General features: G+C 41.6%; 1 protein-coding gene across 1 annotated transcript; it reads right to left on the minus strand.

Moving 5' to 3' along the window:
* Positions 1–214: 214 nt before the first annotated feature.
* Positions 215–15,996, minus strand: C1H11orf16 (chromosome 1 C11orf16 homolog). Its single transcript, XM_020789948.3, is given in 6 exon segments — positions 215–372; positions 1,462–2,124; positions 3,455–3,683; positions 9,394–9,550; positions 9,861–10,045; positions 15,922–15,996. Coding segments are annotated over 5 exon segments (1,374 nt in total). The 5' UTR covers positions 10,028–10,045; positions 15,922–15,996.
* Positions 15,997–16,698: the final 702 nt, after the last annotated feature.

The raw sequence follows: 16,698 nt of genomic DNA on the forward strand, positions 1-16,698 counted from the left end.
GAACGTAGGCATCCAGAAACATGGCCATCCCCAGATGAAAAATACTTGAAGGTCAAATTTAATTTATACACCAAATAAAGAAAAAGTCAATTGCAGCCAGTTGTTTTGTTACAAATTTACAATTAGACCAAGCAAATAGAATTGCTGAGAAATCAAGTCTGTATTTCAGCAATGACTTCCTTTGTTCTTTACCCTCCCCCATGATGATTTGATATCACAAGATATCTCTTATGGTAAATTGCTTTCAAGGAAACTGTTCAGTGGTTTCAAACATGGCACTGTGGTTGATTAGTGTGGCTGGAGACATAGCCATATTGGAAATTCCTTTGATTTTCATTCTTTCCTCACTGCTGGTGCTGTAAATGTTGATACCTATAGATGATAGCCTAACACTTAACGTGTAAGTCGAGTGGCAAACATTTGAAACTGGAACAGTACAACAATGGAACCAGTTATCTCAGGAGGTGGTAAGCATTCCAATACTGGAATCATTCAAGAGAAAATTAGGCAACTGTCTGTCAGATATACTTCAATTTGGATTTCTTCATTGAGCAGGGGGTTGGAGTCAAGGGTCTTATAGGCCCCTTCTAACTCTATTATTCTGTGATTCTATAAGGAGCTTTTGTAGATGGGGATGCAAGATCATAGGCATATGAGGTTTAGTAACAGCAACAAAGTTTTTTTGAAATGAAGTTTTGCTTCTGTTAAAGTAGAAAAATAGAACTGGATAGCATATTTCACATTTGGATTAATAAGAAGGCACACACTAGTAAGAAATTCCATAGAACTAATCAGGCTAGGAGACAAGTAGCTTTATAATTTTATCGCTAGGATCCTTTCTCAAATACGTAGACAGACTGGAAATGAAATTGCCCTTAGTGATAGATGGCATCTCCTCTTCAGTAGCTCAGATGTAAGACTCAAGTTTTGCCTGTGGAATGAAGTGACTTCATCCCCGGCTCCTCACTCATATGGGCCAATGGCAAGATTTAAACCTTCAAGTATGCTAGTGTCTGTGATACGATCTATCAGCAGAAAAAGCCATTTTGGCACTGCAAAGCAGCCATTCTCAACAGGGCCCTGACACATTTGAAGAGGGGCACAGACTGGAAACCATTTGTCAAACAAATAGTTAGAACACTTGATAAGGTTTGTTATGTGATTTATACAATCCTGATTTGGGTGTATTTCTTTCGTATTGTATTTATTATGGCCATGCCCTCCCAAAAAAAGGTTGAGAATGACTATATAAAGCATGACTTCTTAACAGAGACAGAGTGGCAATTGGCCTTCTAGCCCATGCATGGAAATTGGGAGTTTTTGGCTTGCAATTCCCAGAATCCCCTGTCAGCAACGCCTGGGCTGTTTAGAGGATACTCAGAGTTGTGGTTCAAAGAAGTAACTTTTAAAAGCCCTGATTGAGGCTTCTGTTCAAGATCAATCAGGGGAAGTGTTGTCTACCTTGGCTCTTGAAAGGGGAGCTGGGATGGCTTCTCTTCCAATACCTCCAGTCAGGTCTTTTGACCTCCTGCCGCTTGGGCTTGTCAAAAAGGCTGTAATCTGTGTTCACGGCATGATCTACCATTGTGGTCTTGATAACGCACGTTCCCTTGTCCCTTGGGGAATCCCGGGAGGATGAGGAAGAGCCAGACAGGGCAGCAGCGGATTCTGCTTTTGGAGGGCCTTCCACTGCTAGCAACTGGGTGGTGGGCTTACAGCCAGACTCTTCTTTCACATCTCCCTGGGCTAGTTCAGCTAGAGAAGGCTGGCACCAGCAACCACTGCATTGCAAGCTGCAGCAGTAAGCATGCTGTGAACATCCAAGTGACGAGCATGTGTGGCCAAAGCATGTGAAAGAGGGACAGACAAAAGGACAGCATGGCCACCGGAACCTTTGGAAGTCACTAAAAGCATGTCTGTGTGTAGGGGGCAGCATAGGGTGTGGACTGATGTAACAAGCCCTGTTGAATTGCCCTTCGAACTTCTTCCTGCTCGTGTAGGGTAAATGGATCATCTCTACAATCCTTTCCCACTGGAGTGGTGAAATCCACATGGCGACACCAAGTGGGACTTTGGCTTTCTTGCCATTCCAAAAGCTGACTGTAATTTCTTCATCTTCTTTCTCTGTTGGAGAGAAAACAGCAATGTGTGTTTCAAAAATACTACCACTCTTTTTAAGCTAATTTTAATGATTAATCTAGACTGCCAGCCTTCATATATGATTATAGTAGGACACCCCCCCCCCCAATGTACTGAATCAGCATCTGCAGATTCTCTTATCCACTACCTGCAAATATTAAATAAAAAATCCAATGTATTTATCAAAACTACTCACTAGAGGGAGCCTGAGACAATGATATATATATATAGTATTCATTATTTCCATGTTTTTCAGTGTCTGCAAGGGGGGCTTGGAACCAATCCCCTAAGGCTACTGCAGTCTTACTGTGCTGAACTCACAAACAGTGGTCTTTAGATTCCAGTAGAGGAAGCACTTGACAAAATATCTTTTTGTGTTTGCCATAGAGAGCAATCTTAAACTGAACCAGACTAGACCAGACCGCTTAAACCAGATTTTTCAGCTCTCAACTGACAAGGGCTCTCCAGGGATTCTTCCCTAGTCTTCCATGGAGATCCTATGTATTCTCTGATAGCCTCCCATCCAAATACTAACCAGTCCTGACCTTGCTTAGCTTTTAAAAATCCGATGAGATCTGTATGTTCAGGGAGATATGGTGATGAGCCAAAGTTCAGAGTAGAGTATCTGCCTTGCATACAGAAGGTCTGGGATTATACCTCTGGTCTTGGAAACTCTGGAAAAGCTGCTGCCAGGTTGGGTTGTACTAGGTGGGTCAATTGTATGATCCTGTATAAGACTGGTTCTTATGCTCCTCTGTCATATTTTGTTTTGTTTTTAAAAATTATACTACAAAGGCTTCGGGCATTAGCAGGATGATCTTGCCAGAGGCTTAATTAACAAGAGAGGGCCTTCTCGTTGTTGTTGTTGTTGTTGTTGTTGGTGGTGGTGGTACCACCACCACCACCACCACCACATTCTTAGAGAATCACGTTTAGGAGCAACCTGTCTTCCTATTTCCAGTGAAAGACAGTTGGCCAAATGCTGATTGGCTGTTCCCTGTGATAATCATGAAACTACTACTACAATCAGTGATCTGTATGTTTTTTTTAAAGTGCCAATTAAACAGAATAAGCAGATCAGATTAAATATACAGTATTTTGAAGGAAAAGCTGAAATGAAATGAATCAATGAATAAAATCATTCTCCAAAAGTTACTTTTTGTTGTGCATTTAAACTGCCCACCAATTTACCATTCCGTCCTGTTCAAAACGTTACTGTACGAAGGCACTTTAGGAAGAGACAGGCCAAGCCTCTTCTAAGGTGGAAGCCTGTACAATTCGTGCCTGTATGTTGCAAAACAAACCACGGTTTTACCTCTCAGGGGATCCCTGGTCTCAAGGCCTTGGAGGACAGTGCCAGGCCCGTATCTCTTCCGCCCTGGTTCCCAAGGGGCCAACACTTTGTCACTTGGCAAGATGGCATGTTTCATCCCAGTCACATATTCAAAGACATCACTACTGGGTGTCCTTTGCACATTGATTGTGTCTTCCTCACCCACCGCAGACGGCTCAGTGAACTGCACTAGGAATATGTTTTTCTCACCCTGTGGCACAGAATAACATGAAGAATTAAATTGAAAAGCTGAATAACCAAGTGGATTTATGCAATAATCAGCCATCTCTTCTATGTTTGCTTAAACTGTCAGAAATTAAGAACAAGTGAGTGGGAGGAATTAGGATGCTAAAGTGCTGAGACAAAGTTTCTAGGTCTGGAAAAAATAACAGGGATGCCTCTGGACTTCCAAAGTGTATGTGTGTGAGTGGGGAATCCAGTAAATCAGAGTGATGAGATGATACTACTACAGTATTAATAATTTGACAGAACTTCTGAAAAGCATGGTACAAAGTATGAAAGCTTCCTTTATTAGTACTTGATGCAATAATAATAACATTATCATTCAGACGCAACATGGCATGACTGGGATGTTGAGTATGTTTTAAAAAAATGCTAGTTCAAACCAGCAATCAGGGTGTGCCCACATTGGCCAAAAATGTTAGAAATGCTTTGGGATTGGGATGGTCTGATTCACATTTTTTTTCCTGTTGATCACATGACTAGAAATGGGGGTATTTGCATACGAATACCCCTGCACCAGTGGACATCCACTCACCCGTCTGCTGCTGCCACCAGCTCTGCACTCTCTTTCAATAGCTCCGTAACTCACAGTCGACTAGCCACTCCTGGCATAAGGAGGGAAGACAAGCCTCCCTGCCAGGCTGATGAGTGGCTAGTCAACTGCGAGCTCCAGAGTGATTGAAAGGGAGACTGGAACCGGCGGCATCAGTGGATGGGTTGAGTGGATGGTGTGGCCCCAGGGGGCGGCGGACCCTTGTTATGTCCACTTCTGTGGGGTATTTGTATTCGTATACGAACACCCCCATCTCTACACATAACATACAAACCAATGCGAATCAACTCAAAGTCCCGCTCGTCCAAAGTTTTTGCCTCCACCACTGGGGTTTCTTTTCTTTTTTACATTGGATCCATTTACATCAGTTCAGACAGTGTAATCACTTATACTGATGCAGAACAATCCTTTGCTCTTCATTGTTCCTAAAACAGCTGGATTTGCAGATTTTTTTAAAAAAAGAGTTTATTTTCCCTTGCATTCCCCCACCATCCCTTCTCAAGAGATATTGGTTGCTCTTCCTTAAAGAAAACCTGTTCCTACCTGGAGTGGAAACTGGACACCATATTTCTCAATTATACTAAAAAAGAATTCTTGAAAAGCCTCCACATTGCCTTCACGTTTTCTTTAAACTGAGCACAGGACTTTGTTTGTTCAGTATATGAGAGGAGGAATTGCCACTCTGCCCTTGTTTACAGCTCATAAGGCAGTTCTCCCTGTAGCTGTGCCTCCTGCAGGGCTAAAGGAGAGCTTTGTTAACAAGCTGCAAACAAGGCTCTTTAGCCATTTTCTTCCTCTCCTTGTGCAGCCAGTTGATGGAAACAGATCTGGGGGAACTCGAAGGCTCCAATGCAACTTTACATCAAGTGAATTCACATTTCTCTCACTGTGTAGTTGGACCCTCAGACAGGGAGAGACCATGGTTTAATGGTGAAAACCATGCCTAAAGGGGAAAAGATCCATTTTTAAAAGAGAAGATCAGCAACGCATAGTCTGCACTTCTATGAAGATAGCTTGCTACGCTCTGACAGTTACTGACAGCCACAGAAATGCCAACACACTCAGGGTTCATCTGCTTAGTTTGACTTCCCCATTCATTTTACAGAAGGAGCAGCGCCAGACATGCATCAGACCATGCATAAATTGGTCAGGGCGTTCAGAGAATTCTGTCAGAGTAACTGAATGTCTGCATTTGGGATTCTACTGAGTGCTAGTGGAAGAGGACCCTCCCCCAGCATAGTAGCACTGGATGTCCTACTTCGCTACTACACAAGCAGAAATCACCACAGTGGCCCACTGTGACAGCCCAGTTTCCACTTGCGAAAGGAAGGGCTGGATTTTTGTAGGAGCAAGAAAAGAAAAGAAAAGTGAACTGCTCACCCTACATACAATGTGTGAACTGCTCATGCACTGGACTGTATGAGTTAACAGGATTTGGCCCACTCTGCCAAATACAGCAATGTCTTCCATTGTAGACAAAGGGGGTAACCTCAGGAACCCAATTCATCACTGAATGAGCAGATGATTATGGTACAGTGAATTGTTGCCAGTTAGAAGAAACCTAATGAGACGTAACTCTCCATTCAAGACAAGACACCACACCACACCACTCCGATACTTTGCTTTACAATGATGATATCTGACAACAGTGTACAATAGCTACAAAAATTAATTTATCGCTTCAGCTACTGTGAAGATAAGCTCAGAGGGAACAGGGAAGCTGAGGAGGTGCGGTGGCAAAGGATTTCAATGTCCCTGCTGCTGATTTATTTTTTATTTTTTTAAGGTCTCAGTGTTTCAGTTTTGAGTCCTGGCTCTGTTACACCACCAGATATCTCAGAAACAGAATGTTTGTGTGCAACATCCCACTCTTTATTTTTCCAAAGCACTCAATTGTCCCTGTCCAGAAAAACATCTTCATGTGGATACAGATACTTGCATTGAAGTGGAGGAACCCCTCATGTATGCAAACATTATTTACACAATCCCCCGACAAACCCAGGAGAAGAAGATGCTGGCCAATCAGAGATCATCATCTGTTTAGTCCACCATTTCCACCTCTGTGCCATCCAGCGATGATCTGACCAGTCCCAGCTATGCCATGAACTAGATGGGCTTTCTGTACAAAACTTTAATAATTTGGATTAAATTATGAATGTTGAACATATCTGTACAATTTGTACAGTATGTTCTGTGGTACAAAATGTGAGTGTTCTTAGCTGAGAACTTAGTGTGTTTCCTCCATCTTTGTGTGTTAGTGCAGCCTTGTCTAAATTACAAAATGGAAATGTTTATTTCACACATTGCACTCCTTTTTTTGCCACTACAAAGCAAAGACATATCCTGGATTCGTTCCAGAGCAGCTCCTGTTTCATACTGAATGCCAGGAATTTGAGATTTGTCAGTCTTTTAGAGACGTTAGTAAGCAAACAATGCTGTCCCTTATTTGCACTTCAAAACACACACACACACACAATATTTGTTTTTGAAGTTTCAAGTGCTAACAACTAATGAATTGAAGACTAGTGTTGCTGTGCACAGAGGCTTAACATTGTTAAGTATATATATATAAACATTCTAACACATTTCCAGCAATAAATAATACTGCTCATGTGTTTTCTCACAATATCTGTTGAGACACTATCCCCAAACAGCACAAATCCACATGAACATCTGGCATTGGCATTAAAAACAAAAGAACCAGATCCGGCAAGATAGAGAGGGAGGGAGTAATCTTATGCATATCTATTGAAAATAAGCTGTGCAGAGTTTAGAATTTGCTATTTAGTATGTATGTGTTCCTTAGTAAGGAAGGACAGATCCTGAAGCTGAGGCTCCAATACTTTGACCATCTCATGAGAAGAGAAGACTCCCTGGAAAAGACCCTGATGTTGGGAAAGTGTGAAGGCAAGAGAGAAAGGGATGACAGAGGATGAGATGAACGAACAGTGTCATTGAAACTACCAACATGAATTTGACCCAAGTCCAGGAGGCTGTGGAAGACAGGAGGGCCTGGTGTGCTCTGGTCCATGGGGTCACGAAGAGTCAGAAATGACTTAACAACTAAACAACAACAAAGTATGTATAGCTCAGTGGTTTAGATATCTGGCTGCCAAGCCAAAGCTTGAGATTTTTATTCCCCACTGTGCCTCCTGTGATAAGAGACAGCCTGCGTGGCCTTGGGCAAGCTGCGCAGTCCCAGTGCACCCCCCAGAAGAAAGAAATGGCAAACCACTTCTGAGTATTCTGTACATGGAGAGACCCCTGAAAAGAGTCACCATAAATCAGGTTTGACTTGACAGCACATGATTTTTAAGTATGTACAGAATTGCAGCCTTCACCCTAAAATAAAGTGATAATTTCACAAGACGTGATCCAAACAAGACAAAAACATTCTAGAAATTTTAAAAAGATGGAAAACTGAATAACCAACATCAGTGAACATTTTATGGTAGTATGACTTTTGAAACAATTTTCTGGTAAAAATAAGGAGTCTTGTAGCACTTTAAAGACCGACAATAGCTTCTTCCCTAGAACTTTGTAATGAGTATTGCAATGACTGTCTTGCACTTCTTCTTTAATGACTTGATTAGGAAACATTTGCAAATATCCAGCACATAAGAAAGCAGCAGGAGATGCCACTGGGTAGCATGGTGTCTAACATTAAATGGTTTGCTCTCCCAGTAAAGAGCTAGTGGGCTGAATAGCACAGTTAGTTAGGTGCCTGGTTGGGAGTTCTATTCCCTTCTGCACCTCCTATGAACAGAGACAGCCTGTGAGGCCATAGGCAAATGGCACAATCCAAGAGCGCCCCCAGAAGAAGGAAATAGTAAACCACTTCTGTGTGTTCCTTACCTGGAAATCCCTTGAAAGAGTCACCCTAAGTCAGAATTAACTTGATGGCACACAATCATTATTAATATAATGCTAACCTTGACATAGTTTGAGCTGAACACAGAAGTACTGAAGTCAAAAGGGATGTGAAAAAAATGAACAACAGTGGCAAAAATATCACTGTGACTTGTGACCAGTACCCCTACATTTCTACCACTGAACTGAATAGCTTCACCAGAGACTTTTGTCATCCATTCTGCCCCTCAAGATGGGTAAGACAATCAAGGGCATAATTTGGAGAAGGAAGGAAGGAAATTCATTCCACAGTCAGGCCCAATGATTTTTGTTTTTCGACACTACATTTAATTTCATCTCTTCTTACACACCACTGTTTTCCACAGCTGAACACACTTTTGTACCAAGCTGAATGCCAAAAGCTGCTGTCTCTGTTTCTATGAGCCTGTTAGTTAAATAATCAAGTGGATCTACATAGTCAAATAACTTCCTATGCTAAATCTGAGCCAACCATTCCCAGGACTAAACAGATTCACTTGAATTATTGTATTTTCCAGTTGGCCCAGTAGATCCCAATGAAATATACCGATGGGATATGGGGAGCATTCCCAGGACTCCCAGTCGAAAAGTTATTGTGGACTTATTGCATCTTTTCTTCCTCAATGGCTTTTTGTTTTCTGATAAAAAGAAACAAGTTGGGAAGACATGGTGAAGGTTACATGTGGATGCTGATAATGCCTCATTTGAATTTGAAAAAGTCCTTGAATGATACAGGACAATTGCACAACAAAACCATAATCGGGAAGCACTCTGGTTGGATTTCGTAAGATTTGCCTATAGGCTTCTGGTTTCTGATCTTGGGCCACCCAGGTGTTCTTGGATTGCCTCTCTCAGAAACCCCAGTCAGCACAGGTAGTGGTGAAGGCTTCTGGGAGTTGCGGTCCAAGAACACCTAAGTTATTCAAGGTTGGGAATCACTGGCCCAGCATAGCTATCTAACAGACCTTCAGGACCTAGATTGCATGCGGGAAAGAGGCTAATAGGGATGATTGTCCTCACATATCTTCTTCCTCAGTGGCTTGGTGGCCTGTCACGAGCAAACGTATGCTGAGAAGGAGGATGCGCAAGGAGAGTCATCCCATGCATTCTTTTTTGCAGTGATCCCGTAGCAGTAGCTAAGCACATGGATATTTAGGCGGCGGTGGCAGCATACAAAGAAGAATACTTGTGGGCTTCATATGGTCTATACATACAAGAAAACAGCAAAGTAACTTGCCTCTACAGCCTTTATTACTGATCCACGGTAATAATAACCATCACTTTCCCTTCTTGCCAGAACAGGAATGTCAGTAGTATTCAAGGATTCGTTCAAATTCTTTATTTTCTCACAAGTTGCATCATAAGAATGAGGACAGGATCTGAGATATAAGCACCTACCAAAAAAAATGGAGGGCGTTTAATTTATAATTGCATAGAACCTAAGCAAAAGCAATCAGTTTTCACATGCTGAACACTGTATTCCTCCACTGACTGCACAATGCCCTACCCACTCGAAAAATCCAAACTATTTGTGTGGAATCCTACAACATTAATGACTGGGAAATAATTCACACAGGGGAACTAACATTACAACATACAACTCTTTCCCTCCCCCCCAAACTAGCAGTCTTTTATTTTTTTCAACCTGCATATTTAAAACCCCAATACTGTATATATAGGACCCCAATATATGTATATTACTACCTTGTTGGGTTGAGGGGTTTAACAGCGCAGGCAGGATGTGCTAAAATGGTACCATTGCAGATTAAACTCGGATGAGTTATGAAGTGTCTGAAGATTGGCTTGCCTTGCACAGGTATCAAGCAGCAATGATTGTGGTATGGGAAAGAAGGCCATGTGTAGTTCTCCATTCTTTCAGAATTACTCTCCTGCCAATAAAAAGAAATGATGAGGCATCTTAGGTACTTAATGGAGAATTCATGTAGTTCATGCACTAGAACTTGGTTACTTATCTAAAGTAGACTGCTGCAGTGCTCTCTACATGGGACTGTATTGAAGATGATATAGAAACTGTCATTAATGCAGAACACAGCAGTTAGAACATTGTTTAGAACACTATATATCAACCATGTTGTGAATCACAGTACACCAGTTTTTAAAAAGCAGCCCTGGTTGCAAATGGATTTCTCGTCTTAATTCAAGCTGTTCTTGAATTAAATAAGGCTACTATTGTGTATCTTCTCTTCCCATATCATGAGAAGAGAAGACTCCCTGGAAAAGACCCTGATGTTGGGAAAGGGTGAAGGCAAGAGGAGAAGGGGCTGACAGAGGACGAGATGGATGGGCAGTGTCATCAAAGCTACCAACATGAATTTGACCAAACTCTGGGAGGCAGTGGAAGACAGGAGGTGCTCTGGTCCATGGGGTCATGAAGAGTCGGACACAACTTAATGACTAAACACTATTGTGTGCAGATATACCTGGGAGGAATTCTTTTTGAACTTAATGAGACTTTCCAGTACAGTTGAATACAACTTTACTACCAACATTTCTGAAATGTACCAACTTCAGTTGTAAGCAGGAAAAGAGTAATATACTATACATGGAATATCTGCCTCACTGATAACTAACTAACTAACATGACAGGATGGAAATATGAATCTGAACTGAATGGGACAGGGTACTGAATGTAGGTTGTCACTAATTAGAGAGTCCCTGCTTCAGTCCTGGGTTGTGTGTGAAGCCACTCAACTTGCAGACTATAATATTGAGCAGAAGTGATTAGGAATCAAAGTGAGGACTCTTTAATTAAAGGCAATCTGCTCCCCATTTATGCAAATGAACTTTGGGTATTGTATCTCTTTTATAAGTACCAGCTTTCTTCTTTCTTCAGTAGGGAGATTTGTATATAATCTCTTTGCAAATATGAAATGTCCTCTACTAACCATTCCAATATTCAGAGACAGAATCCACTATTTAACTCAGCTGCAGCAAGCTTTGTGAAACAATATTCCTGCCAGAGTACAGAAGCTGGCATTGCTTGTCCCATGTTGCAAATTACAACGCGCCTGTCTTTTTGATAACTGTATTTGCAGTTGGATTGTGTGCAGCAAGAGCCTTACCAGAAAACAGGACACACATGCACACCATTCTGTCTACAGAGCCTTTCTTTTAGGACTATATTGAGCTGCTTTATGTCAAGACACATAATGGGTCCCTCTAGCTTAGTACTGCCTGCTCTGAAAGGTACTGCATCTTTAGGGTTTCAGGACAGAGTCTTTCCCAGGAGACAAGAGGGTCTAATTACACAGAGGGCACTTGCTCTGTCACTGAGGTAATTGCCATTACCTTTTTAAAAAGTGTAATCTATTGTTTATAGGTTGACCTGTAGCACAGTTTCTTTGGGTGGCTCACAAATATATGCAAAATTAAGGTATACCTTAAAGAAGAAAAAATGAGGAGACTATAAGAGCAGCACTGAGTTTTTGCCTGAGAGGCCCGGATCAGCGGGTGAAAAGGCTTAGTGAAAAAGCAGAGGTGAATAATTAAAAATAGCTTCACTATTCTGGAAAACCAGGGATGCTATTTGCCACAAAAAAGGTCATCTTTGCAGTTGATGTCAACTTTGCCTTACCTACGAGGGTGTTTGGAGCAGCAATTCTGAACAAGAATGTAAGAACTGAGGCGGTACATGTTGCTAATGTTGATTTTTCAGACAATTCAGTCCCATGTTGTTCAAGACTTTAAATCAGACCTACAGGAGTGATAGTACTGTACAATGTCCTTCACTATACTTGGATGTAAGAGGCTAAGTTAGGGGTTGTAGGGTAAGCCACGTGGCATGTGCAGTTCTGGTCTCCCAACACCTCACTCCCAGTCCCTATCCCAAATCATCCCCTGCTGGAAGAAGCTGTCTTCTTCGAGCCAGTCCTGGCAGGAAGGCAATGTAGGGCGTGCTTCTCACATTTCCTCATGACACAGACAGTGTTCATTGTGGTTAGAGGGATGAAAGGCCCAGCAACCAATGGTGGATAGAGCGAGGTACATGTACATATCTAAACACACACATAAACAGAAGCAGGCAGGCAAGCATTCATACATACAGAGACCTTTTTTATTTAAGTAAGGGATTCAAATGGAGTAGGAAGACTGAGGGTTGCCTGAGCTTGTGGAACAGCAGTGCCTCCCATGCTCTATCGTATAAACCACTACTGGATACAGAAAGAAATGTTTGCATGTCTCAGTTTTCAAAACAGATATTCATCTCAAATAATACAACAGTTTCTGAAGAATAAATATTTTGATTTCCCCCCCAGTGATCTGTCATGCTTTATCTTAACTTGCTTCTCAAAACAAGGAAATCATAAGGCTTAGAACTGACATGTAAAATTATATGGTTGTCAAGGATAAGATTTGCAATGTGACTGAACACTCCAGCCTCTTCAAACTTCAGCTGTCACACTAGCAAAAAAAAAAGTCTTGTAATGCTTCCAAGATGTATGCAATTTGATTTGATTCAATATGTCAGGGTTTTTTTTAAAGATGGCGATTAAATGAATACGCTTCTGATAAGCACGAGCTGACAATTTTATTTATTTTCTGCAAGTAATTTTAAAAAGATTATTTCCTAGGAGTAAAAGATAGAGGTATGAAGGCTTAGAAATCAGAAACAGGAAAAGGGAGTGTTCCCTTGTGACAACATATCTGGAGTCCATCTAGGCACTGTGCAACTGCTCTATTAAGTCACCTCAAAAGGCATAAATCAACCTTTCCTAAACTGGTATCCTCCAGATTTATTGGACTAAAATTTCCATCATCCTGACACACCACAGCTATTAATTTGGGAAGTTGATTCTGAGTGTATGCAGATAAAATGGCAACACTAGCTTTGGGATATTAAAGGCTTCTCTTCCCTTATCTTTAGGCTCCCAAACGCTTCCACCAGGTAAAAAGTAATACCTACTAAACTTTGAGACCTTAAATGTCGGGACAGGAAGCTTTATATTATATTATATTATATTATATTATATTATATTATATTATATTATATTATCGGATCGGATCGGATCGGATCGGATCGGATCGGATCGGATCGGATAGGATAGGATAGGATGGAGTAAAGTTGCCAGCTGATTACATCATCACTGTTTATACGTACTGTACACATATCTGCCAACAGGATTCCAGGAAATTAATTACCGTGTTCAAACAATTTCAGAATAAAATACAATTAATATAGTTTAAAACCACTTAAACCATTTAAACATCATCATCATCTTAGAACTTATCATCTTAGGGACCCTAAACAAATCCTGACATATCTGCTGATAAGCAGTCAAAGGATTGTTTAAATAAAAATGTCTCTGCCTGGTAGCAGAAGCACAAGCAAGAGCCTAGCCTCTCTTGGAAGGGAGTCCCAAAGCTTGGGAGTAACCACCAGGAAGGCCTTCGTCAAACATGGCTGCGAGGGTGGAGGCACAGAGAGAAAGCCATCTTTTGAGGATTTTAGGACAAGGTCAGGCTCATATAGGGAGTTTCAGTTCTTCAAATAGCTAGGACCCAGGATATGTAGGGCTTTATAGGTCATACCTAACATAGGGGCCAGAAACAACAAATCAGTAGACAGAGAAGGTGTTGTAACAAAGAATTTCTGTTCTCACTATTTAGACCCGTTGGAGATTCCAAACACTTTCAAAAGGAAGCCTCACATAAAGCACATTACAATAATCCAAGCAGAGGTAGCTAAGGCATGTGCTGTTGTGGGCAGATCAGACTTTCTGAGGAACTGGCACAAAGAACACACTAGTCTGAACTATGCTAATGCATCCAATGACTGCTGCCAAAGCCTTGACACTGAGAGTCAGGGCTGGCTGAATCCAGGGGTATAGCAAAGCTGCAAACCATATTAAATAGCATGAGCGGGGGAACAGAAGAGGGACTCCAGAGTCCAATGGCCAGGGCATAAAATCCAGCACCATTTTCTGAGCTCAGCCCTCCAGAGGCAGTGCCTCCAAATCCCATCCCATCAAGACGGTCCAGGTGGGCACCATGTACAGTAATGAAACTCACTGAGCATCAATAGAGCCATACTTCTGCTGTCCAGTTCACAGCACAGCTTACCCATCAAGCTGACCAATGCTGTCTCCGTCCTCTAACTGAGCCCAAAGCCAGACTGAAATGGGTCTATATCAAGAAACCTTGAAGCTAAGATACCAAGTGCTTGCGAAGGAATAGACTACTAGAGACTCAAGGAGGGCTTTTTCAGCAACAGTCTTAGTAATGTGAGTATGCTGGAAAACTGTCTAGATGAAAAGGAGGCACTGACCGCTCCACTTACCCAAACCAATCAGTGCCCTCCCCATTCTGCTTTTCTGAGCCAGGAGAGACAAGGATCTAACTAAGACCTCTTTGCCTGGACAGAGCTGAAAAAGAGAGAGTTTTGAAGGAAACAATACCCTGCTGTTGTTCCCTCTGCCACAATGACACAACTGCCTCCACCTTCCATGTCTCCCTCTGCTCATTACAGCTCTATTGGATGCCTCATCTCCCTTTATCTTCTCTTTAGTTTCATATGGCCTTCTGATATCCAGCAGATGATAACCTCTTTGTACCAATGAGTCAGCAGGCACATGTTACATCTTAGCAACCAGGACTTCTCCCTGACCCCTAAATGTCTTCCCCAAAGGGGCAACTCCTTTGACTCCATCACTTTAAGCAGTAACCTGATCCCTGCAGAACTCCCAACTTTATCACAGAGTCCCAAGAAGCAACGTAAGCCTCAGGTGGAAAATTCTGACTCAGGGTCCAGCAGGGAGGTCTTCTGATCAGACTAGAGTCAAGAGGTGGGGGGGGGCACAACAGGCATCAATAACAAGAAGTTGGAGAGTAAAGCAACACTTCTCTTATCAGGCAGATAGTTTTTGTTTTGCAAGTGCAAATTCCCACTCCCTACCTTAATTTTATTTCTTTGCGTTTTATAGTAATATGCCAATGTTAAAATATCCCTTACAGTACAAGCAATGTATCCACAGCTTGAAGACATGCACATCAGTGGGCTGTAATGATTAATCACTAAACACAGCTCATCTACTGATTGTACTTGCTATTTGTATGTCACTTCCTTTAAGGAAACTGACATGGTATGTTCCTTTAAACCACTCCCGCCATGCCCAGCCAGCATATCCAGTCTCTGTGCAGCTTGGTAGTTAGGAGGACTTTTGTCAGCATACATGAAAGGCAATAGGTTGAAAAAGTGCTGAATTAAACCAGAAGTGTAACACAATCTTATGCAAATTTATTTGGATGCAAACTTCTGCCTTTAGTGTGAGCCCAAGATCGTAGCATCATTTGCATCCCCACCTCTAATCATGAATAATACAATTACAATTTTATTTTCTTTCATACATCCCTCAGAATGTGTGAAAAATTCTGAGGTAAACACAGAAGTGGTTTACCTCAGAATGTCAAAATTATAGAGAGAGGTATTGATAAGACACATGTTCATTTAAATTCAGCTGACATATAACCAGTTAAATAGCAGATAACTAAAGCATTAAAATTCTATAATCCCTTGATAGGCTTAAACCAGTGAACAGAACTGTTGAGCTGCAGAACTGTGTTCTTCAGTTATTCCAAAACCTTTGAGAAAGTTTGTTACTGATGCTTAAGGAGACACATTAAAATGTCATCTGTGTCTGAAATCAATAGTTTACATACATATTTGGGTTAAAAATGATAGATGAACGTAAAGACGACTAAACTAAATATCAATTCGGTGTTTTTTTTTTTTTTCTTTTCAACTCACCGGCTCTTGCAGTGCTAAATGTTGGGACCTTTGAGCTGGCTTGCCTTCAAACACATTGTGCTAGGCAGGCAAGCTATTGGCGAATGTTTTCAGTTGCTAAGCAGGTTGCTATAGAAGTAGTGCTAACAGGAACGTACGTCTGATAGCACTTGCACATGTGTGTGCACGCACACATACACAAATATGAGAAGAATAATCAGTAACAGTTGTCTGAGATGCACCTGATTGCCAAAGCTGCTGCAATCAACCAAACACTGAAATAAGAACCATAGGAGTCTCCAGAATGTACTCAGAAAATCAAGCCAAGCAAATATTCAGCGGATACTATAAGCTAAATCTTATCAGGCCTTTGTCTGTAGAATAGATCGAATGTATTGCTGAACAGAACTACCATTCATTGCCCACTTGCAGTCTTCTGTGCCAACCAAGCTTGGCCTCTTCTCAGTTCTGCTGGATTCCATTTTTCTATCAGCAGATCCATCGCTGGAAGCTGCCCAATATATTCAGCTCTACCTATTAGCCTCATTTTTTTTCCCCATACAGTAGGATAGGCCCCAAACAGTTGTGCTGGTTGCCACTTCCTGGTGGCAGTGAAGCATTTTTATTTTGAAGAAGGAGTTCTCTGATATTTTTGTTCATGAAATCAAGTACATAATTGGCCAATGTGACTCTTAACTCTTAACCATGTCTGTGACTGGCCTGGCATCCTGCATCTTCCCCTCGATCACTAGTGCTTGGTATAGGATTGAATGCAGACAACAGAACAAAATCACTCCG

Source organism: Pogona vitticeps, chromosome 1 (genome assembly GCF_051106095.1).
Source record: "Pogona vitticeps strain Pit_001003342236 chromosome 1, PviZW2.1, whole genome shotgun sequence".
In the NCBI taxonomy this organism is placed as follows: Eukaryota; Metazoa; Chordata; class Lepidosauria; order Squamata; family Agamidae; genus Pogona; species Pogona vitticeps.